Source organism: Cryptotermes secundus, unplaced genomic scaffold (assembly GCF_002891405.2).
Source record: "Cryptotermes secundus unplaced genomic scaffold, Csec_1.0 scaffold900, whole genome shotgun sequence".
Lineage (NCBI taxonomy): Eukaryota > Metazoa > Arthropoda > Insecta > Blattodea > Kalotermitidae > Cryptotermes > Cryptotermes secundus.
In genome coordinates, this window is record NW_019741305.1 from 125287 (window position 1) to 150858 (window position 25572).

At 39.9% G+C, this 25572-nt stretch overlaps 2 protein-coding genes across 6 annotated transcripts in view; one reads left to right on the forward strand and one right to left on the reverse strand.

Annotated features, from left to right (window-relative positions):
* Positions 1 to 6344, forward strand: part of LOC111872722 (TAF5-like RNA polymerase II p300/CBP-associated factor-associated factor 65 kDa subunit 5L) — a 39692-nt gene extending 33348 nt beyond the window's left edge. For all 5 annotated transcript variants that reach the window (XM_023866877.2, XM_033754811.1, XM_023866874.2 and 2 more), the window contains 2 exons: positions 5163 to 5346; positions 6011 to 6344. In XM_023866877.2, coding sequence (XP_023722645.1) covers positions 5163 to 5346; positions 6011 to 6119 — 293 coding nt within the window. In that variant the 3' untranslated portion in view covers positions 6120 to 6344. The remainder of the gene's footprint in view (positions 1 to 5162; positions 5347 to 6010) is intronic.
* A 6827-nt stretch (positions 6345 to 13171) lies between these two features.
* Positions 13172 to 25572, reverse strand: part of LOC111872725 (calcitonin gene-related peptide type 1 receptor) — a 149933-nt gene continuing 137532 nt past the window's right edge. The window contains exons 7-14 of the mRNA XM_033754813.1: positions 24629 to 24742; positions 23514 to 23620; positions 22403 to 22494; positions 21644 to 21770; positions 18436 to 18569; positions 18143 to 18229; positions 17668 to 17956; positions 13172 to 14102 (exon numbers count right to left, since the gene is read on the reverse strand). Coding sequence (XP_033610704.1) covers positions 13938 to 14102; positions 17668 to 17956; positions 18143 to 18229; positions 18436 to 18569; positions 21644 to 21770; positions 22403 to 22494; positions 23514 to 23620; positions 24629 to 24742 — 1115 coding nt within the window. The 3' untranslated portion in view covers positions 13172 to 13937. The remainder of the gene's footprint in view (positions 14103 to 17667; positions 17957 to 18142; positions 18230 to 18435; positions 18570 to 21643; positions 21771 to 22402; positions 22495 to 23513; positions 23621 to 24628; positions 24743 to 25572) is intronic.

Consider the following 25572-nt stretch of genomic DNA (forward strand, 5'->3'; position numbering starts at 1 on the left):
TCCTTATACCCACTAGTAGTCCATTGTTTTTTTCACCAAAGTGTGTCTTGTCTTCTGTGACGCTGTGTAGACTGGTAGGAGGTTATCAGGAGGAACTTACTGCTTCCATCTTCAGGTTTAAAAAGTAAACTGTAATGTAAGGTAAAGGTAAAGTTGTCCATGTGCTTAACTAATTAAGCACTGTACCATAAAAGACATAAGGGGAAGTGCAATGTATAGACACGCGTTTTCTTAACCTTGACACTGGTTGGAGGTGAATGATCAGCTTCACACCATGACTTCTTTACCCATTGGCAAAGAGCTTGTGGTACCCATTGTATAGGAGGCTGGGTCTGCCACAGAGCCAGTCTGCATAAGATGGAGAAGTGAAAATTCTTGACCCTATTAGGACTCAAACTCAGACCCCTCAGTCATCCAGCCCATAGCCAGTCACTATGCTGACTGCGCTATTCCAGCTCTTGAAGAGTAAAGTGAGCTCCTAGGTGACCACATATGTTTCACATGGGGTCAACCCCACAGATACTGCTAAACTGGAAGTTCAAAAAATATTTGCCAGTTCCATTAGATTGTATATGTTTGTTTAGACATATGCCAGTGTTGTTAGTGCTGTACATCATCCAGAAAATTGGTCACCTGACCCACGTGCAGTGAAACCCTGATTTTTCTGGGAGACAGGCTTCTTGTATCTCAAATGGGGTTTCTGAAAAATAAAAACAGTCAAAAAAGGACATTAGACTTAGTTAAATAAAAAATAAAGCAATAAGGCACTGAACCTTGTTTATTTAGTAAAATAAAATTAATTACCAATATAAATATTTCTTAAAGGAACAAAAATTTTCAGGTTTTACAAATGTGCAGTTCAAAGAAGTGCTGTATTACATAACAAACTTAACACACTCTTATTAAAGATTTCAAATTCACACCTCATCAGTTGGAACCACTGCACTAACAAGGTTCTGAGCTCTTCATTTTGTGAACTTTCTTCCTCCCTCAGAATCTGACCCACACCAACTTTCCTCTTCAACAACTGAAGTTCTTGCTGAAGTTGTATTGCTTGGTGATGATGAAGGTAACATAAAATGCTTTGAAATTTCATTTTACAACACAGTTGGATTCTTTTCCACTTCCTGAATAATTTTCACTTTCTCACTTATTGTAACTTCTTTCCTCTTAATTCCATTTTCATTTGTTACTTCAGAGTTGCTTCCAAGAAGGCCATGACACTCATACTATGAAGATGATTATCTTGAACTGTGTAAAGGTGGCCACACTCGTCATAGTCAAAGCCAGGGGAACCTCAGAACTGACAGAATTGAAGATGGTTTTCTATTAGCAGCTGTTCTCTTGCCATGCACAAGCATATCACTGTGGAAGGCCCTCAGAGAAGTTCCTTTTAGAAAAACTACCCTCAAGATATTTAAAATTTCAAATTCTCACACATCAACTTTATTTAGTTCATTCTTGGCAAACCATCAGATTCATGAAGAAGTGATATTCAAACATGGTGGTGGTAAATCCAACATAAATACAGCTTTGTCCCTCACAAACACCTGTCTGTTCCTTCCACACAAATAGCAAGTGAACAGTGTAGTGAGACCTCAAGGAGAGAAACAGTCTTACAAATATTATGTTTCTGGACATTATCCACCGTCCTGTTTTTATCTAAAAACACCGCCCTGTTTATATTTCAAAACAACGTTTCAGAGACTAGATTCTGTCTCCGTCTTCAGGTAAAATCTACTCAGTTAGATCTTGAGATAGAGACTAGCTCTATTGATTGGGCCCAACTGAGTAGATTTCGCCTGAAGAGGAAGACAGAATCCAGTCACTGAAACATTGTGTTTTGAAATATAAACAGGGCGGTGTTTTTAGATAAAAACAGGACGGTGGATAATGTCCAGAAACATAATATTTGTAAGACTGTTTCTCTTCTCACTAATCGCCAAAGGGTTGAAACAGGAACGCACACAACAGAGCACCACAGACAAACCACTTAACTCAGACTGACGCCAGCTCACTAACAGTCGCGGGAGACCCCCAGCTAACACCACCTAGCAGCACAACTCGTAACTACAAAGCATGCGCGCGCAACAGGTCGTTTCCGGTTATTTTTGGGTCCCCCTTCATATGTAATGGTATTTTAAATGTTGAATGTGACAGAAATAATTTCTCAAGAACACACTTTAACATTTGACAGAAGTATCATTGCCTCATGTGGGTGCTTCCTTCATTTTAGAATATAAAAGTTGTGTGTAAGGTACCCAGCATATGCACTACCAGAGTCTGACTGTAAGGAGTTTAGTGTTTGCTTATAATTTAATATTTCATGTATTAAAGGTGAATAGAAACTTCAGAACTTGAAATTATATTTGTAGTAAGGTTTGAGATTGTTTCAGTTTGCATGTCCCTTATAGACACCCTATTTTCACCCCAATAAGGTGCTCCTTCCAGTTGCATTGCTATACAGAATGTGTAAATATATAATACATTTTCAGTAGGCCATGTGTGCAGTTCAGCTCTTTGAACGTTGCTTGTGTCAGAACCGCCACAGCTGAAGAAACCAGCTCATTGCTAAATAGTGTAGCATTTCTCTCAATAGATCACATCATGTGTAAGATACTGATGTGTAGAGGAACAGGCTTCCACTTTGTATTGTCTCATATATATTGCAACGTGTCGGGAATCCGGAAGAGTCACTTCTATGGAAACACGCTACAATATATATATGTATGAGTGGCACTATTAGACAGGGTTTGGACTGGGGACTCAATTTATTAATCACTGATACACTCACGACCCGTGACTACACTTTACAGACCACTGACACACAGACTAGTGTCCTCAGTCTGTTATAGTCTCCACTAGCCGTTTCCTGGCAATGGATTTTAGCACAGGAACTAATATATTCTCACTGAATTACATACTCCAAATATCACACATAAAGTCTTCTCTTCACAGCCGGACTTTCAACTGAGCAGTCTTGCAGCTAACACGTGACTATTTTGTACCAAATTCCTAGTGTTATCTTCACTGCCTGACACTCATTTGACTAACTCCCAGGCTGGAAGCCTTCTCACACGAACCTCCTAGTCTTCTCTTCATAGACTGACTAATTCATCTCTCAACTAACTGTCCTGGTTCTAACCTCTTGGCATAGACCAACCGAAAACACTGTTCCTCTGATGTTGCATGCATGTCTGTTGGGGTTCCCATGTGATCACTATTCAGCCAATCCACTGGTGTGCTGGCTCCCGTCTAGTAACAGCTGTCATCTCGTTTTCTCTCTCTCTCTCCCCTTAGCAACAGGTCTATATGCCACAGTATATACTTGCTGGTCTTCGATGGTCATGTAAGGAAAGTTTTTTTCCTTTTTGACAACTGAATTTGTCTCCATGTAGCCTTGCATTTCTAGTAGGTAGTTCTTTTGTGGTGCTTAGCAGTGAAGGGGTTAAGAAAATAACACTAATTAAAAATTGCAGTGAATTATATGTTTTCTTTGACAAAGGGGTGAGATAGGAAACAGATGTTTTGAAAATGTGGCACAATTCAGATATTAGGGAACAACGATAACAGATCGCAACCTGATTCAGGAGGAAATTGAGAGGAGATTGAACTCGGGTAATGCTTGCTACCATTCAGTCCAGAACCTTTTGTCTTCTTATCTGCTGTCCAGAAACATAAAAATTAGAATATACTGTAACGTGTCTTGCTACTGAAGACGCCGTTCAGATTGTTAATTGGTTTATTTAACAACCTACAAGTCGTAGCTACAATTAATTATGACACTGTTACGGGATTACACAATTTACAAACCCTACACACTAATCAATTCATTCCATCCTCAGTAGTCTTCAAGTACTTATAACACGGGAGGTATACCAGTGTCACTGTATTACAAACTCCCGATAACTTCTCACACTATCGGTATTCTTCACGTTCACGATTCGCTCGCTACAACTGAACCTGGCGACTGTTCCAATTCAACTGACTCCTTAGGCAGTGCAGTTCTCTTATAAACCCTCAGCCAGACAACGGAAAGCGCCTTGCTTCCCTGTTGCTATGTCACCTGTTTACAGGTGTTGCTGGGCAATGCTGTCTAGAGTTGTTTCCTGCTGTGCAGTAACCCTGGCATCCCCCGCCATGTCACTGCGGCAATGGTTGCCTGACACAGCCACTCCTCTGCCACGTCACCGTGGTGGAGGGGGCAGAGTGTTGACTGGCCTGTTACCATAGTAGCGATAGCGCTCTGATGCTGCCACGTCACTGCTGGTGGGGGAGGGGATGTCCTCCATAGCGCAATGCGTCACAATACAAAACTATTATTTTGCCTCTGGTTCTGTATGGGTGTGAAACTTTGTCTCTGACATTAAGGGAGGAACCTAGACTGAGGGTGCTTGAGAACAGGGTGTTGAGGAGAATATTCGGACCAAAGAGAGATGAAGTGACAGGAGGTTGGAGAAAACTGAACAGTGAGGAGCTTCATAACTTGTACTCTTCTCCAAGTATAATTAGAATGATCAAGTCAAGGAGGATTAAGTGGGCAGGGCATGTAGCACGAATGGGGGAGACGAGGAATGCATGTAGGACATTGGTGGGAAAGCCGGAAGGAAAGAGACCATGGGGAACCAAGACATAGGTGGGTGGACAATATTAAAATGGATTTTAGAGAGATAGGATGGGATGGTAAGGATTGGATTGATCTGACTCAGGATAGGGACCAGTGGAGGGCCAGGGTAATTAACCTTCGAGTTCCATAAAATGCTGGGAAATTCTTGAGTAGCTGCAGAATTGGCAGCTCCTCCAGAAGGGCTCAGCTCCATGAGTAAGTAAGTAAGTAAGGGGGTGAGACTGAATCCACTTGGTGCATCGGTCACTAATTGGCCTATTGTACCAGCCCTGGATGATAATTGAATAAGGAGAATTTGGTGGAATGAGAATTGTCAAGGGAAAGTGAAGTACTCAGAGAAAACCTGCCCCAGTGCCACTTTGTCCACCACAAATCCCACATGATCTGACCTGGGATCGAACCTGATCTGCCATGGTGAGAAGCTGGAGACTAACCACCTGAGCTGTGGCACAGCCTTGAATTAGATGTTACTGCTTAGTGTAGTATTGTAAGGAGAGTGGTGTTATGTACTTCTTTATCTTGGATGCGAGTTTAGGAGAAGACAAACGAGTGAGAGTCTGGGACCTGGCGGCAGGCACGATGCTACTGGAGCTGAAGGGGCACACCCATACAGTGTCAGGACTGTCATGGAGTCGTGACAGCGAGTGTGTGGCTTCATGTGGCTTGGATGGCGCTGTTCGGGTGTGGAATATACGCTCACGCCCTGGCAGCTTATCAAGGTGAGGTACTTATCACTTGCAGAGAAAGGAAGATGGATTTACAGCAGAGACTTCATAGCAGGTGCACAGAACAGCATTAAAACATGAAATGGTATTATTTTTCCTTTGCCTATTGTGGTTGAGATTTTCAGCAGGTAAATGTGGCTCCTGTTGTATGAATGTCAGTGTCCTGTGCTTGGCCATGGTAGAAGCTGCCACACATGTCCAGTGAGTTGTGGCAGTGTCCCTAACTCACCCCACCATTCTCACTCTCTTGTGATGTTTTCCTTGTCCACTGTGTTTCATGTTCTTACACAGTTTTCAGGAACACAACCCATTATGTATAATAAGAGTTGAATGTACAAGGAAATACATTGGGTCTGTGATCAGTTCTCTAAAAATAAACAACTGATGTAAATAAAATAATATTTCAGTGCCACCAGCATGAACCAATAATAGTAGTACCACAGAGTGTGTTACTGATGCATTTTAAGATATAACCGGAGACTGAACATCACCATTATCTCTGAGTTAAAGCTGAAATTACATACTAGTTCAGTATGCCAAAACCACTGAGGTTAATTCTGTCTCTTGGTTTTTATTCAGTGAAAATTTATGCTGTATCTTGCAGTTGTACACAGTTCCCAGTAATCATTTAAGGTGTCTGTTCATTGGTCTGTTTCAGCGTGAGCTATTCATCTGACCTAATTGCAGCATACACTACGGAGTGCATCAGTCTTCTCTCTGTTCAGTATTCACAGTCCAACACACTGGTCTGTGTTGGAGTCACATGAACCACATGTGACTGTACATAAGTGAAAATTATTATTCTGTCGCAAGTCTTGTTACGTAACATGTTCTAAGATGTGCTCAGTTAAATGTGAGTTTATATTACATTCAGATTTGTTCCGAAAAGTTGTGTACAGTTGCCATTCTTACAATTTTTCTTAACTTAAATCTTTGTTTTTGATGGGATGTTCTGTGTTACATCATCATTAAAAGCCAGTTTGTTCTCTTGAGATGTGTTAATTTCCCAGAAGTTATGTCAGAGAGTGACAGCCTTCCCCTTCCATCCATTTCTCTAATTTGTATACATTGTAATATATTGAATTTTGGTGTTGGAATTTCCTTTCATGGTGTTTCACAGTCTGCAATTAAAGTGTAAATAAATATATGTTACAACGCTCTGTGGTAGATAGATGGATTCAATCTGATCATATTTTGTTAATACACCCATGCCCAGAAACACTTCCCTTTGGCACTAAGGGTTACAAAAGTTTCTGAGAGGACTCTTAAGTTTTAGGGGATGTTATCGTTGTTTTACATTATAAAAATTGCCCAAAATGGCAGCTGTCAACTTAATTGCATGTTCTGTACTGCCTGGCTACGTTATGCTAAACTCTTTGAAAGATTCCTGGCATTTCCCGGATGGTTCCAGCTGCCACTGCAGTTCTTCCCACAAGATCATGTTATGTCTCCACTGGAGTCTTGTACACCAGGAGCATTTACATATACCCCCAGAGAATGAAATCCAATGGAGTCGAGGGGAGCAAGGAGGCCAGGTTATTGGGCCTCCTCCATGTCCAGTGCATCTGTTGCCGAAGGTTTCATCCAAATACTCATGGACAACATTAGTGCAGTGTGGTGGGGCGCCATCATGCTGGAACCACATTTCATGACAGACTTCCAAAGGCACCACTTCCAGCATCTCGGGTAAGGTCTCTTGGAGAAATATTAGGTAAATGTCACCAGTAAGCCACATAGGTAAGAGGTGAGGGTGTCCTCCACATTTCAGAGGCCCTAGTGTGTAAAACAAGCATTTCTGGACATGAATGCATTAACAAAATATGATCAGATTGAACCCCTCTGTCTACCACAGAGCATCATGACACATATTTATTTACACCCTANGTATATGTCGCAGTGTTACAGTTGTTACTAATGCATCAGATTTTCAGCACTTCATCAAGATTAAAACCATTACTGCTCCTATATATCCATTCAACCAGAATTAAATCTTTATGTTAATTGATGATTACAGATGTTCATACAATAGTATAAAATATACATAATATAATAATAAATTACAAAGGTTTAAGATTATAAAATATTCTTAAGATACTGAGTTAAGACATCTCATGTATTGTTACATATTAATATTTATCATTGCAGTCATGATGTTATATTACGTGGTAATTTACGTACATTGTTTTGGTTATAATTTAGTTCTTATTTCTGTTCTCTTATGAAGTGGTTGTCTTGTTTGGAATTGGTTGGCGTGATGTTGTACACTGTTATTTTCTAGTCTGGATTTTTATTTTATGGGTTCTTCTATTTTCGCATTTCACTATCTGGTTCTCTTAAAGAATCAGCTTGCCTGAGTTTTGCTTTTGCCTCTTACTCTCCTGTGGGTCTTCTTTGCAGTTAGTTTCTTATCTAGAAGAAGGTGTGAAGTGTTTCTGATTGGCCAATCTTCATTAACACTACTGTAGGCAATAAACGCATGCTTGGAAAGTGAAAAATTGAAGGTACGTTTCTGGAAGCAAATTCACATGGTGATTTATATTACAGAGAATGTACCTGGAAGCATGATTTTCTTCTCAGCCATTATTTCCATCAGCAGAGATTTTGTGTTTACTGTCAGACTTTTTAAAAGCCACACATTTGCTAGTGTATTATATTGTCATGTGTATGTGTGACTAGATGGGGTTTGGATTGGTAATTGGATTTATTGAACACTTTCAGATTGTGACAACATGTAACTATAGCACTGTCACTAATTCACACATTCAGCAGTTCACTGTGGCACCTCGTAAGTCTTCTCAGTCTGCTGTGTCTTCACCAGTTGCTGTCTGGTAATGGCTTCGAACAGCAGACATTCCCCTTCCTCTGTGTTCCCTAAATATCCCCATGCATCAGCTACCAACATCTAGCCGCAACAACTCACAAGGACTGAACTGCAGCAGCCCTCTAACTCACTCACTCACCAACCAACTTGCTCCATTCCACTGCACTGCCCTGCCCTGCCCTGCACTCTACTGCACTGCACTGCACTGCACTGCACTTCACTTCACTTCACTTCACTGCACTGCACTGCACTAACTACCTCAACTCATTCAGTTGAGTGATATAGCCTCAGAGTGGACTCATACAAAACACCGCTTCTAACATTACTTCCATTGTTGTATGCAGGCCACTGTGTAGCAGTGGCTCCAATACTGTTGAATATTTATGAAGCTGTTGCCTAGCAGTGGTCATTATCTCATTCTTTCATGGTTGTTGCCAAGCAACAGGACTATATGCCGCAGTATTATCACATGATAATAACTACACAGAAGGTACAGGCTCAAAATGGGTTTGACACTGATTTATGTTATCCGCAAATGATTATATGGCTAACTGTGTCATGCTGGTTTCTTGCTTGGGCTTATTCTTTGACCCTGAATATGGAGATAACATGTTCCTCCAAAACATCTGTTGATTTTCAGTGGACAGCATGGCATTATATCGCAGAAGATAGAACTCTTCATAACCACTGCTCTGAGAACCTCCAATATGCATATGAATATATGTCATCAGTCACTTTGATCAGTCCTGACTGAATCACAGTAAAATAAAAATATACATAAGGTAGCCACATGGGTCTATTTACCCCAGACCTAGAAAATGACCAAACTTACGTAACATTGCAAGGCAACCCAAAGCACAATATAACCCATTATCTAGCCATACAACAACAATAAATGGGGCAGTAGGGAGCCCAAACAAATAATAATACATATATTGTCAAACAAAACTCTTTACAACATCCTCAAATAAAAATAACTTACATACTGTTGCAACAAGGAGGGCCCTTTCCCTCAACGGCTGGAGCGAAGAATCCGAACACAATTTAGCGACCTACTTTGCCCAACCACTGGAAAGCAAAGGCTGCACTCTAAAATCTCCTGACATTGATGGAAGTCTTCCTTTCTAAACAAGGGTGAAAAGGGAAATCACGTGGTATGTGGAATTCTGGGATAACGGTCGACAAGTGAGGACACAGATGCATGCCATGGGGGGGGGGAGAAGGGGAGGGTACCAGACCGAAACAGGCAACTCCTGAGCCATCCAAACGTAAACATGGCCCGTGCTTATAACAAGAAGTTCCTGGGAGAACTAATCAACTAGTTTCCTTTCACTACAGTTTGAGTATTTGATAGTACAAGTGGAAAGAAATTGCAGTATACACTCAACTCTCGATTATCCAGGATAATGGTGGGGATGGAAATCACGATCAATCGAAAACCCGGTTAAGACAAATTTTATTAAAAGTAGTACTGTAATACTGTACCTTCATAATACTATAGGTCTACCTGTATTTAAATGTATTCAACCTCATTTTTATGTCATCTCATGGCCTATTGAAGTATGAATTAGTTATTTCAATCACAGTCTTGAACAACATCCAACACTTTTTACGAATATTCACACTTAACACTTAAAAAAATTTAATATTGTCGTTTACTTTTTCATGGCATTTTCCTTTTTCTGTTGAATACTTAACACAACACACTTCCTTTTACACCCTGACATTTTGCTAACACACTTGAAGATCGATACGAAGAAACTAACTGGGGTGGTGTATCTGTCCTTGAAACTTTCCACAAATCCTTGCATTCTTTCACCCCTACCCTAGAACATTGTGTTAGCATAACGGGACCAAAAAATGCAGAGCTCGGTTCACACTAGTGCGAAAATAGTGTTACAACTCACCATGTGAAACAGAAGTGAATGAATATTAAATAACATATAAGCCTCAAAAAAGCCCCGGTTAAGCCACAAACCGATTTATCCGCCCCCGGATAATCGAGAGTTGAGTGTATGTATGTTACAAAGTACGTTGTTCAGTTGGCCCCAGATGGCATGATATACCTGCTATGTTTCATGAATATTGGTTGAGGCATTGAGGGAATATTAAGGTTATTACTATAACAATTTGAGAGGCTGCGGTGTTCGTAATAATGATGGGAGGGATATATGAACTATAGCATTGGCATGGCCTCAGGTGTCATGATATGCATACCAAGTCTCATGACAATCGGTTCAGGCTTATCAATATGTTAAGGGTATTATCATAACAGTCTAAGAGGCTATGGTGTTTGTATTATTGACAAGAGTGAGTATGCCCTTGAGATGGCCTTAAGTGGCATGATACATGTATGAAGTTTCATGAAGATTGGTACAGGCATTCAAGCAATATTAAGGTTTTGCCTCAGTAGTTTGATAGGCTGTAATGATGAAGTTACTGAGGGCAGAGGTTTATGAAACAAGCCATTGAGATGGACTCATGTGCTATTATATACATACCAAGTTTCATAAAGATTGCTTGAGGCATTCAAAGTTTGTCAAAGGGGGATTCATATACAGACACACAAGAAGGTGATCTCATATGCCTACTTTTATTTTTGAGAAATAAGGAAAATGGGCTAAAAAGGCGTTCAGATTCCTCTGGAGTTTACTGCTTTGAAACTGAACTTGCATGTCTGAACAAAGTTGTGGGCTGGAGCTACTGATAGCTGAAGTTATGAATTATTTTATGCGTTCTTATTTCACCTCCACAAAGAAATGTCACTTCCATCAGTTTACACAGTTTTAACTTTTATTTTAATGTTCTATTATCTGTCACTTTAAATTGGAGAAGTATGTGCCGGAGCACCTCAGTGATCATGTTATGGCCAGAACAACTGAGGTATAGAGGTTCAATTCCCAGCAGGGAAAAGAGATTTATTTTCTCCAGTGTCCAGACTGGCTCTGTGGCCCACCTGGCCTGCTGTCCAGCAGGTGCTGGGTGCTCTTTCCCTGAGAGTAAACTGGTCAGGACATGACTTACCTGTGTCTGCTGAGGTTAAGAATGTGTGGAGCTATATCTCCACTCCTCCATACAGCTTCATGGTGTGTTGTTTAATTAAACGCAGGAACAACGTTACTTTTCCCCTTTCAGTAGAAGTGAAGCCATGTAATGCAAATTACAGAAGTCAGTGTTTTCTTGACAGGCCAATGTTTGACAAATGACTATTGGTTCATGCTCTCTGTTAGTCTGCTGAGAACATTTTCAAAGCCATGAACATATGGTGCCTGTTTTCCTGTCATCTTCTCACTACAGGGGACTTAAGTCTGTGAAGGACAGGCAGCAGTCATTGCAGTTGTAAAACTAAAAGCTACAATTACTTTGTCCCTAAGCTGTGAAATTACGAATCTATTTCCCTTTTTTGTACATTACAGACATACTTATACATGGTATGTTGAAAGGTACCATTTCTTATTTCTAGTTTTGCAGCCTGCATGTGATTACAATTACTAGTAAAAAGGAAATAACTGTACACACATTTATCAGGAAGTAATCCTCTGGGTTGAAAAGTTATGAACTCTTGCATTCCCATTGATTGTATCAACAAAACTTGTGTTGGCTTGGGACTGTTATAATTTGTGCAGTTGGTGCATGTATTGCCCCAATCAGACATCTAAGGTCAGGAGCCACTGGAACCATGTGTATTGCTTTGTATCGTGGAGAAGTAGCAGTTGAATGTTATTGGAAAGAATATTTCTATATGCACATATACCGAGATTTCATTATGCAGGCTTATCAGACGTCCAGGGTGCTTGTCATTATGTCATCTCAGGGCTCACAGCTGGACTCACACAAAAGTTCTGAAATTTTATGGTCATCATTTTGGAAAAGATCATCACTCATTACAGAAGTCTGGCCTACCAGTTCGCCCTTCATTGTGAACATTTATTCTCCCACCTTTGAACACACTACACTATTGTTTTACAGTTCCTTCACTTATTACATTTAACTATAAACTGAGTATAATTAATGATAGATTTCTGCAGCATTCATGTTTTAATGGGAGGAAAACAGATAACAGCACAAATTTTGCAGCTGGTGGGATTATCAATCGCAGACGAATCATAACTCACTCTGTAGAGACAAGAAAAAATTGGATGACTGGTTGTGTCGTGGTTTGCAAGGCAGTGGGTCATGTGATGCTACCTGGTATGTGTGAGCTCTCTCTCGCTCCTACATTTTTTTTTTCTTGGCACTACAGCCCCAGTGGGCCTAGGCCTATCTCCATGTACTTCTCTGTTCACTTCAGTTTTTCTAGATCTTACACATACAGTAGGACTCCTTGGGCGGATGATCAGCTCATTGCAAGGCCTCTACCTGTACACAAACATCCATGCCCTGAGTGGGATTCAAACCCACAATCCCGGCTTCCAAGTGAGCGAAGACATTGCATGTCTTAGACCGCTCGGCTCCCGTGACCGGCCTCGCTCCTACATTAGTTGCATAAAATAAATGGAAGCTACTTTCCAAATATCCCTCTTACCGACATGCTTAATGACACACAGTTGGAGCGCATGAAAGTCATAATAACTGATATAAAAAGAGTGGTAGAATCTTGTTGGCTAATGAGGGAAGAGTTCATTAATCGATGGTATGCCAGTAATTTAATGTCATAAGTCATCAGAAACTGCTGTACATATTGTTCACTAAGGAACTATTTCAAATTGCGTTAGGTGATGTTACATGAGTGCTGAAGGGCAATACAGTGACATGCATGCTTCCCTTGTGACATTGTACTTGTACCTCTTGATTTATAGGAGCCAGGATAGCTCAGTCGTTTGGCTATGGGCTTGACGGCCAAGGAGTCGGAGTTTTGAGTCTTGGTAGGGTCAAGAATTTTCTATTCCCCACACTGTCCAGAATGACTCTGGGACCCACCCAACATCCTATCCAATGGTTACTGGGAGCTCTTTCCCTGGGGGTAAAACTGACCACTCATCTCCAACTAGTGCCAAGGTCAAGAAAGTGTGAATCTATACATCCACTTCCCCATACATCTTCATGGCGTAGCACTTAATTAGCTGAGCACAGGAGAAACTTTACCTTTACCTATTGATTTATATTTTTGTGAAAATTTGTATTTTGTCCAGAGTGTATATGTTTATTTGAGAAACCACAGGTAAGAGGGGCTGGGGGAGAATCACACAGTAACCTTTATTATAATAGTTTTGTAGCTACATACATGCATAATATATGTCTTTGTCATATGTAACTGGGATTTACATTCCCCACTTCTGTGGTGGTGGTGACCAGATTTTAGTTTGATGCATTCATATTGCAAAAGTGTGACACTAGGTCTGCTGGGCTGTACACATGCACATGACAGTTCTGACACATGGCCAGTAAAGGTTGAAGTCGTTTAAAAAAGACATTTAGTTATGCCAGACATGTTTTTTACAATAAAAACGTTTGGTCAGCATCCTGCACTGAGGTCATGTATGGGGACCAAGATGTAGCTGGAAATATAAAATTAAAATGGAACTTCAGGAAATTGGTGACAATATGGAACTGGTTCAGGTTGTGTTCTGTTTTTGGTCTCTTGTTGCAGTGATGAGCTTCAGTGTGTTGGTACACTGACTGCACAGTATTGTGCAGTGACAGTGTTTTTGGGTTGAGTACCATAATCAAACTGCAGTCAGCTGAATGCTGACATCTGGTTTGGTGAGAACATCTTTGTATCCCAGGTGTTTAGATCAAGTTCTCTGTGCATCCTGAAGCATGGTCAGACACATAAATCCCTTGTGCTGTGTGTTAGTGTGTTCGCCCTCTGCACTGTGATGGCATTCTCACCCTCAAAACATGATCCAAAAAGTTGCTTCAGCAGTGGCAACATAGCGTAGTGGACATCCATGTTGGCAAAACAGAAGAGGCATGACACACAGAAGCCCTGTAACAACACAGACAACTGGATGCAAAATATACTACATTGAAGGACATCTTTTGAAGTCACATAAATATGAAACTGTGAAATCTTTGTTATCATAATTGAGGCCCATTCTTAACCGGGATGCATGAGGTATGATTTAGGTTAATGTTTTAATAAGACCAACCACATGTTGGTATTAGTTGTAGAGAAAAGTATTGCTAAAACCAAGATTCTGCTTACATGTTGTTGCCTCCATATCCTCTGCATTGTGCTTTCAAGAAATGCCACTACTAGAATTTAGGTTAGTTACTCAATTTCATCAACTTTGACAGTTTTGTTGGTTCATATTATTTTTATGTTGATAGTTTGCAGTACTGTAACCTATATGAAATGGTTCACATTCATTCTCTGTAAAGGTCATATTCCTGTTTTATTAGGCACTGTTGCATATCTGCAGAGCACCTACTGAATTTGCTGCATTTGTTGTCTCTTCACATGAAACGAACTGATAACTACTGGACAGACTTCTGTGAATGTTGATGCAGGGAGTTTTACTATATAAAAATTTTAAATTTGGTTAAATTCAGACAGTAACAGGTACTATAACTAAAGACCTACATGCTTGCTGCATGCCTTTAGAGCATAACTCACAAAATATTTATTGGAATGAAAAATATTGTGACATGTCTGTTCAAAGCTGTGATAGCAGAACCAGAAGAGATTTTGATTGATAGGGAATGGCTCAGTAAACACTTTTCCACGGCTTCCAACTCTCATGACCATAATAACAGGCGCACACACACACACACACACACACACAATAGAGCTTGTGCAGGCTGTGTCTTTTGTGGGGTCTGCCTCGAAGCTATATACCAGGAAACAAAACCCATATTTAATTAGTCCACAAGGTGCACATGGCTTTCCAAGTGCCATATATCTATGATTACATAACAAAATTGTGCAGGCAACAAGCAGAAGTCATACAAGATCATGAAAATGCTAATGTTGGTGACACTGGAAAAGGCGAAACCCAACACAGAAAAAGTAAGAGGCTTAAGCTTGGCAGTGGTTAAGCGTACAACTGTTAAAAGTGACTAGGTAGCCATTGTAACATGAACTACATGAGTTAGGGCACAACCTGCTGTGCCAAGCCTAGATTGACAGGCCTTGTATAATACATACATATATACTAGAGTTACATGTAAAACTCTAAATAGTAGGTATCCTCAAGGAACCAGACTGTTCATAGCTGACTGACTCTATAGAACAACATATAAAATTATAAATATAGATGACATGTACTACTTACTATGCCTGCAGTAAATGCTAGACCCACCCTGTCACCATAGGAGGCACTACACATTGACAAATTCGCAACTGCCTGACAGTAGAGTAAATCTGGTCTCGAGCCCCAGCTGGGGCTTGGCACCAAGACTGACTGGCCAACTGACCGTTGGTCATAACATGACTTTGACTTTGACTTTGCTAGTTCGTTAGGTTTGAGGGAGGCAGACCAGTCCAAGTCTGAGGTTGTTGTTAGAGAGTCGTCCCCCAGTGGAGGCGTGGGAACCTGTTAGAAGCTGTTGAATACTAGTGAAGACATAGCAAACTTAGAAGATGTAGTGTGTGTTGTAGTAAATTGTAAAGAGTGTGAATTAGCGATAGTGCTATAATTAATTGTACTCATAGTTATGAGTTTTAAAAATCAAATCCAAGCCCCGTGTATAGTCACGGAAAGCACAATAATATTTCAGATAAGGTTTGTAGAAAATGTGAAACACGTTGGATATTCAGAACATTTTTCCTCTGGGTCGGTTTTTTAGATAAATATACATTGGGTATTTTTAAAATCTAGAGGCAATCACAGGGTGTATGTGCCAGAAATACCATGTCAGCTTTTCCTGACTTGATATATACTTTAATTAAACCCCAAATCAGACTTTAATGTTACTGATTTGAGGATAGTTGAGGAGAGAAGTACTGTGCTAGGTAATGCCACTTCGGAATATAAAGGGTGCAACATAAATACTCCCCTGTTTAGCAGAGAACTGTCTTCTGGGTATGGGTTTATTGATGTTGAGTGGAATGTGCTGCCCCAATCTATGTGTCTGAAGAGTATGCCAAATAGACAACAAGCTTTGCATGTTGCATGTTTGGGTTACACCTCTACCCTGAGGATGGAGGCAGTACATTCCCATGAAACATTAGTAAATTTCTGCTAAACTGCATGTTGTCACATCCCAGAAAATAATACTCTTCATAGTCACTGCCGAGAGAACCTCAAATGAAACCTCTTTGCCTTACTGCCTGACACACCTTCATGTCCTGCACCATGTCACTCTGGTGAAGGTAAAAAAGGTGAAGTTGTCCCTGTGCTTAAGTAATTAAGCACTAAGCCATTAAGGTGTATGGGGGAGTGGATGTATAGATCCATATTTTCTTGACCTCAGCTCTAGTTGGGAGTGAGCGGCAAGCTTCATGCCCCTACCACTTTTCCCTTGGGGAAAAGAGCCCCCAGTACCCATTGGATAGGAGGCTGGGTGAGCCCCAGATGTGGAGAAGAGAAAATACTTGACACTACTGGGATTCGAACTCCGACACCTTGGTTGTCCAGCCCATAGCCGGTTGCTATACCAGCTGAACTATACCAGCTCCACCATGTCACTGTGGCCAATCATAAGTATTGACATTATGTACAGATATAATGATACTGATTTTATGAAGGCTCATATTAAATTGTTCAGTTTAATAATTGATCATCCCTAGAAGCATTCTGCACAAGGTTACATACTTCAAGAATGATGTAACTACAGAGATGTTTTAGACAGAGTCTAGAGCCATCATAAGAAATTTGGCACACATGAGGCATGGTGGGGGGGTTGATTCTGATGGCAAAGTGAAAAGCACTGACGTGAGTAAGTGGCTTACAATGAGTTGTGTTGCTCCCTGCTCGAAATGTATGAAGGTTTTGAAGGTCAAGAAATGCTCTGCATTTCTAGTTTGGAGGAAATGTCACTATTATGTTTAGGTTCATTTAGTCCATTGTTCACTTCCCAATATTTTGAAACATTGTTACCCTCTAGAGTGACTATAGACTGGATTTAGATTGGTAATCAGATTTATTGACTCTTACACAACTGATGACTACAAATCACTTATCACACACAGACTAGCGTCCACAGTCACGTCTTCATTAGACGTTGCTTGGTAGCAGCTTCCAAGGGCGGACATTCCCCTTACTCTGGGCTCCTGAACTATCCCCATGCCTCAGCCACCAGCTTCTGACAGCAACAGCTCTCATGGACTGAACTGCATCAGTCCTCTAGCTTGCTCACTCACTCACTGACCGACCGACTCACTTCACTTCACTCCACTCCACTCAACTGAACTCTACACCTTGTGTGGCTTTGGCATGGACCACATTGAAAACACAGCTCTTCTATTATTGCAGCCAATGCCTAGCAACGGTCATTATTTACAGAGTCATTACTCGAGAACAGGTCTACATGCTACAATATTTACTTGCATATACAAATAGCAGATGATACAACTCTGAAGCCATTTTCACAAGTACATGCATTCTCACCTGTAGTGAGACAACCACAGCAGAGAAAACCTGGTAGATCTGCTCCCCAGGCTGTCCTGGTTCTGGTCGGAATGGAATGAGAATGTGATGGATCCCAAACAGTGGTACCAGGATAAGTGTGGCCCTTACTGCCTTCCGCATGCCGACCGGTGCTGGGTTGGCTGATGCACTGTGTAGTTTGGTGAGCAGGATACGAACTACATTCACCAGGAATACTGTGCTTGCCAGCATGGAGATGAGCACTGGAGCTGTTAGGATCCATTGTGTATGGCTGTCTTCCATCCAGCACCTGCAATGCAGCACTGCAGATTGGTGTCATTCTGGTGTATGACTCGTGTGTCTCACAACAAAATTCCGCATTATGTAATTCTATTTCTCTTTTAGTTTTACTTATTCTTATTACTTTTGTACTATCCCCTTAATACAAATAATTAATATGGTTGGAGTTTTGTCTTATTACAACAAATGTGTGTACCGTTGTGCATCATCTGGACTTGATCCCCGTACACCAGCATATATGAGTGTGAGGATGAGTGGCAGCCCCCAGCCTATGGCATGAAACCAGCGCATCACAAGATGGTCTCTTTTAGTTTTACTTATTCTTATTACTTTTGTACTATCCCCTTAATACAAATAATTAATATGGTTGGAGTTTTGTCTTATTACAACAAATGTGTGTACCGTTGTGCATCATCTGGACTTGATCCCCGTACACCAGCATATATGAGTGTGAGGATGAGTGGCAGCCCCCAGCCTATGGCATGAAACCAGCGCATCACAAGATGGTCTTTCACAAAAACTACAACCAATGCAAGGTGTAGATGCAAGCCTTCACAGAACATCCACGTGTAGTTTGCTACCATGAGGTACTGTAGCAACACATGCAGTGCTTGGCACCATAACTGGAACCAGGAAACGGAACAGAATGTGAGATTTATAGTTCTCACAGTGGTAATTATGAATATTCCTGCTTTCAAATCGCTACCAAATTACATGGTGTCACATCGCAGAACACAGTAACTTTCAGAATTTAGATTCCACCCTAAGGCAACTTAATTATGGCATGAGGGAAAAAATGTGATTTAGGTTAATTAAAATTAAATTCTGACATTACAGTTATAAGCAAAACACTGAAAGAAGTAGAAACGATAAAATTTCTTGGTTTTCAGCTGGACAATCATCTGACTTGTATGGGACATATAGATTTTTTGCTTCAAAAGTTGAGCACAGTTGGTTTCTTAATGCGAAAATTATCTTTTATATTAAATATTAAGGATCTTAAAGCTCTATATTATGCGTATTATCATTCATTTGTGAAATATGGGATAATATATTGGGGAAATACTTGTGACAGTCACAAGGTTTTTGTTATGCAAAAGAAAATAATGAGAATAATGATGGGAGTGGGCCCAACTCAAACATGTAGAGGCCTATTTAAGAAGCTTGGCATACTGCCAATCCCATATGTATATTTGCTTTCATTGATGACATTTGTTGTTAATAATTTGGGCAAGTTTCAGACCAATAACTCTGTATATATGACTGGTACAAGAAGGAATGACCACCTTCATATACATACAACACATTTATCATCCTATCGGAGAGGAGTGTATTATTCAGACGTCAAGCTATTTAACACTCTGCGGTCAAATATATCAGCTTTAAAAAATGATAAAAATCAATTTAGGTTTGTTTTACTAAATTATTTGCAAAGTAACTCATTTTACTCTACTGATGAATTTGTCGAGCATGCAAGGGGCTCAAAAGTTAAGAGTTAATAAATGGTCTGAGTGCTTGTATTATACTGTGATGTGTTGCGCTATGGAGGACACCCCCCTCCCTCCCCAGCAGTACGTGGCGCATTGTAGCGCTGTTGTTACTATAGTAATAGGCAAGTCAACACCCCGCCCCTCTACCCCAGGAGTGACGTGTCAGCTCTGGNTGGCCACGGTGACGTAGCCTCGTCGGGCTATGTGGCACCGCTTCCTACTGTGACGAGACACGCAACGCAGCTGTGACAGGGCGTCAGGCAACAGCAGTACCCATTACGTAACAGGCAAACACTGCGACTATATAAGGGAACCACATAGCCGCCAAAGACAGTTGGAAGTGAGTCAGTAGTCAGTCAGTGTGTGGTCAGCAGTGACACAGTTGGAGTATAGCAGCAGTCGCGGAAAGAAGAACCGGACATGTGTGTAATTGTGTGATACAGGGACACTTACATAGCTCCCGTACTGTGAATACGTGTAGACTACTGAAGATAGAGTGAAGAGATTATTGCGAATAGGGTTATAAAGTGTGAAACCCTGCAACAGTGTGAACAGATTATTGCAAATAGGGTTATAAAGTGTGAAACCCCGCAACAGTGTGAACAGATTATTGCGAATAGGGTTATAAAGTGTGAAACCCCTCAACAGTGTGAACAGATTATTGCGAATAGGGTTATAAAGTGTGAAACCCCGCAACTGTGTCATAATTAATTGTAGCCGAGATTTGTAGGTTGTTAAATAAACCAATTAACAATCCGAAAGGTGTCTTCAGTAATGAAACAAGTTACACGGATTGGACTTACACACGTGACCAACAGGATTCGAACTCGAGACACGTGACACTGGTGTCAGACGTGGTTATGAAGTTACACACGTGACAAACAAGATCAGAAACTCAAAACAAGTTACAATACGTTGTTGAGACTTGCTTGTTGTAAGTGTGTATGTCTGTGTTTGTTATGAATTTTTAATGTTACACTGAAACTGTATTGATGATATGGCTGGCCAATGTGTGTGGAATGGCAAGGTGTGCAATTGCGCAGCATAGAGTTGTTATGGTTGGAAATATGAGGGATTTTGTTCAGGGTTGAATGTGACAGTGGTTTCCCCATGGCCTATGTGTGTTGTCTTGACAACTTGTGCTGAGGTCTGATTATGTACTCTATTGGACAAAGGGCATATGATGTGTAGTCATCATGAATTTGTAATGTGTGACATGTTTTATATCCAGCGCTACGGGGAGGTGATTGGATCTCTGAAGTGAAAATAAATGTAAATATACTGAAATGTCTTCACTTTGAACAAACTAAAATACTCAAAACCATCTTTCAAAAGATGCATTTTTAATTTTGTTTTCATTTATATTTCTAACATGATTAAATTCATTAAAAAGTTAGTTTTCATATGAAATTCGCATAGTGTTTGGGTCAGCATCAGCGAAGTATTTGATACTATGTTGGATTTGCTCCCAAACTAAAGGATTATTAACAGGCATCTAGTGAAATATGTTTAATGGGAGGAAGTTGCTCCTTCATTTTTCTAAACAACAACAAATTTTTGTAAAAAGAATTAGTTACTTCAATGAGTTTTCCATTGTTAGAAAAATCTTCATAATCTGTAACCATAATATAAGCTTTGAGGTGTGAAAATTTTCATCTCCTATATTTCATTTTGTTGGATAAAATTTCTAGGTCTTATCTATGTCACTGCCTGAATTATTGTCAGTTTCTGTTTTTCTTTATAGTATTGCAATAAATTGACTCCCCAAGAAACAAAACTAAACAGTGGAAAATGGATCATTGAAAAGAATTTTCATTATTGTCAGGTATTCATTTCAATAAAGTAAGATTTGAATCCCTGGAACATACCAATAACCCTAGAAATTTAATGCGATCGTGACAGCCATATGAAGACCTACACAGATGTAGAATTTTACTTTGATCTTTCTATGTTGTATTAGTAATTACACAAATTGTAACATATTTTACTTAGAATTTTATGCTATATTTGCATGGATCATACACAATAATTGATCCTTTCATTAATGTGTATGCGTTTCACCTGATCATGACCACGAGATGGTCGAAATATGTTGTGAATAAGAAAGAGTTGAACATGGTCTTTTATGAGTAATTACAAGTTTGTGTTCAAACTGCTTATTTACAACTTGTAGGCACTGTAAACAAGATATGTTATATTGGCATTACCGCATTTTCCTTCACAATGATCGGGTCAGCTATGACATACTTGTACCATACCAGCCACATGATGTTGTTGGAGGCAAATGAGAGGAACAGCTGCACATGGACAGATATCCGTGTGCATTTCAGAGACCTGCAGAGAGTAGAAGTTTAAACTGTATGGCTTGCTGGAGGTATTAGAGTTGCTGGCAAACATCTGCTAAAGTATCTGTTGTATTAATGCCAACCTCATATTACCGTAACAACATTCCATTTTCACAGATGAGAATATGGCAATATCACAGCAAAACCACTGATTGAATTTAGGTCAAGCTGAAGTTCCAATTAAATGTTTTTTTGTGATTAAGTAACAACAAAAACAATAACAAATGCAGAAAATAAATTAAGTAATTGGGTATTTTAAATTTCTTAATATTATGGCATTAATGTTTCAGTTCATCAGTATCTTAGCACATAATATAAATGTTATTGCCGTTTGCCTTAACATCTATTAGAATAATGAGGAATCCTCTTTCTATGAGTAATTTCTGGAAAATATGTCATTCTTCAGTCTGCTCATAATTAGTTTATTTATTATATTAGTAACTCATGCCAGAAATATGTTTTTAACTTCCCATCACATTTGAAATCTGCCGTCAGTTGTTGGGTATGTCTTTTACGTACATAAAATTTGAAATAATACTTGTGCAGAAGATAAAATGCAGATTCATATGAAGTTCTTCATGATGAAGATTTTATTTTTCATAGGTTTGAGATATAGCTCACCGGAAGGAGAAGAATATGGTCAGTGAGAGACAGAGGGCCACCACAGAGATGAGGTAGCCAGCCATGTACAGAGTGTTGACCAGCTGCCGGAACTGTATAGGAAGAACAATGAGCCACACAGGTCAGCAGAGGTATCCATCAACTCACAAATTTCACATCAACATTTTTTCTGACAACTTGTCATGATTCAACTCTTTTAGTGAAGACTTGAAAATAAAACCATTTGTCTAAAGAAAAATCTTATTTACAAATGGCTAAGATGAACCATACTGAAGTTAACATGAATTACAGCTTCTTTACTGAAACTTAAAAGTGGTGAAATCATAATAGTAACAAAACTGAGGGAAGTTTTGACTTACACAGATGAGAGTTGTGCAGTCAGTGTTTGTAATGCTTGTATCCATATACTACACTGCAAGAATATGTGTGTGAGAGGGAAAGAAACAAAAATAAGTAAAGCTATGTGTTGCATACTTATTAGTGGGAATAGTAGGCATACATATTGTCCATTAATTTTGCTCCAACGTGAGTTACACGTACCTGCATAAGTAGAGTTAAGTGAAGTATACTTTAACATGTTGCTATAAGCAGGGTTGTGAGTCACCCTACAGAACCTTTACTGACTGAACTCCAACCTCACCTTTACACTTCATGCCTTGTTTTCACAAATGAACCTCTGGTGATTAAATCTGATGATTGATGACACAGCATTGCATTTGTGGTGGATGAAATGCCACACATATTTCAAGAATATGATATGGCAGTATAATCGATATTTGTGACATGGAAGAAATTCCATTGCCAAGTTAATGTTTAATTCCAAAATTGTTTTGGTATATTTAATGCATTGACTTATATAACTAGTAATCTGAGTCAACTTTAAACCCAACTAGAGTAATCTACTTAAAGTCAAAATCAAGAGTATTTTCTTCTGAGTTATGGCATCATGTAGTCTAGTGAACATTACAAGTGTATGGTGTTTCCTCTGTCTTCAGGGTAGATGAGTAGGCTGAACATGGGGAAAAGTAGTATGAATATAGGGAAAAGGGGGACCAGGTCATGGCATACAGCTGATGTCTGTGTCCACAAAGTAAGATGCTTCCAATTGTACCTCCAAGTCTTCCATGTCAACACACGTTGTGTAATTTGACCAGCTGAAGCCTGACTCGGGGTGCTGAAACCAGTTGCCATCCTCCATGCAGTGTCGAAATGCTGACCCTGAAAGTGTACCAGATCACACAAACGAGCCTGGAGGATCCTTACTATGAATAATCAGGTTATATAGTTTTTGTAGGATTTGAGGTTTCCACAGCAGCAGTTGTGAAGTGTTCTCTCTTCTGGGATACAGTGCCATATAGTCCATCGAAAGTCAACCAACATTACAGAACTCTGCTTGCCACTTGCTTCCATGCTGGTTCTTTGACATATGTATTCTTTTGTCCTAAAAATGGTGGTGACATGTTCCTCCAAAACAGAGGTTGACTTTCAACAGACTACATGGCGTTATGTCCCAGAGAATAGAACTCTTTATATAGGTTTTGTTTTTGTCAAAATTTTAGGTAGCAGTATCATGATGTACAGTGGTCATTATTGTCCAGCAGAGGAGAAGATAGTTTCATATTGACAATATGGTAGAAGACTCCATTTTAAATTTTTAATGATAATGGGGGTAGAATAACACATTGCAACTTCAACTTCAACTGCCATACACATAAATTCTTGCATGTCTTCACCACTCATTGCCTGGTAATGGATCCCAGCATCAATAATAGAGGTCAAATGAACAGTATTGGATATGAAACTAACATGATTTAAAGGAGACCACAGACATCGATCAGAGAGTAATATAAAAATAGCTCTCAAAGAAATGCAGTGTGGACTGGCTCTTTGGCATATGGTAATGAATCATCAGGTTCTGGAAGGGGCAGACTGGCTATCTTCTCCTCAAGGGCTCTGCTCTTTGCATAAGCTAGTTACTTTCCTTTCTCTTGAGACATTGAATTGAATTGAATTGAATTGAATTGAATTGAATTGAATTTATTTACATTCTCTAAATCCTAAGTAGGTTAGTACCTTTGGATACAGAACAAGTCAAAAGGTTACATAAGTACAGGCAATTTTAGCTGAAAAATTAATATAACTTAATTTTACATCATTCTCTATTTACATCATGATGAACTATCATCGACTGTCTCATAGAAGTACCTCGCCTCGCGGTACACTTACTTCGGGGATCGAAGCCAGTAACAAAGTAAGGGCAAGGCAGGACTGCTGTCTCTCCAGCTAGAGTGTAGTTCCAACATGAGAGGCCATCAAAGGTCAGTGGACAGTACAACCCTTCTGAAACACATGGTGTAACACTTTATCCAGAGTTTCAGTGCATAGGGGCTGTGTAGTGTGGGGCGGTATTACTCACATGACATCTTGAGAAGTATATCTGCTGCATGTTTCGTCCAACATGAAAATTGCCTTTAGATTTGCCTATCTATATACTGGAATACGGTTCTCTCACTACACAATCAATTCCATAAACAGTAAAAGAACATCTAACACATCACTGACCGCAGTGCAGAGAGAAATCACTTTAATTAAATATTGAAGGCAGATTCGCAAGGAGCCTGGATAGTCCAGTCAACATGGTGACAATCTATGGGCTGTACATCGGGGGTTCGATTCCCAGCAGGTGCTACAGATTTTTCTCTGCTAAACATCAAGACCAGCTCTGGGACCAACACAAATTCCCTAGTGGGTACCGGGGACTCTTTCCCTATGGGTAAAGCGACTGAGGCGTGAAGCTGACCACTCACACGCAACTAGTGCCGAGGTCAAGAATGCTGGACTTATACATGAAGCTGTCCTTGATAAATTAACCGTAGGGACAACTTCATAGTTACCTTTATGCAGATTGGTACACTGTTCTCTAGCAAAGCAGCCACTCTTCTGAAATTCTTTACGTTTCCTAGAAGGTTTAAGATGTCTTTATTAATTTCTTTATGAAGCGTGCAAACTGGCTGAAGGATAGATAGGGGGTAAAATGCTGAAATACAGTTCAAACATGTTAGTAAATATAGACACAGCATAAAAATCCTTTCATGCCCGTTTTCTCATGTTCACGACAAAAACGGTAACACGTTTGGACAAAAAATACTCTGGACATAACAAACTTCATG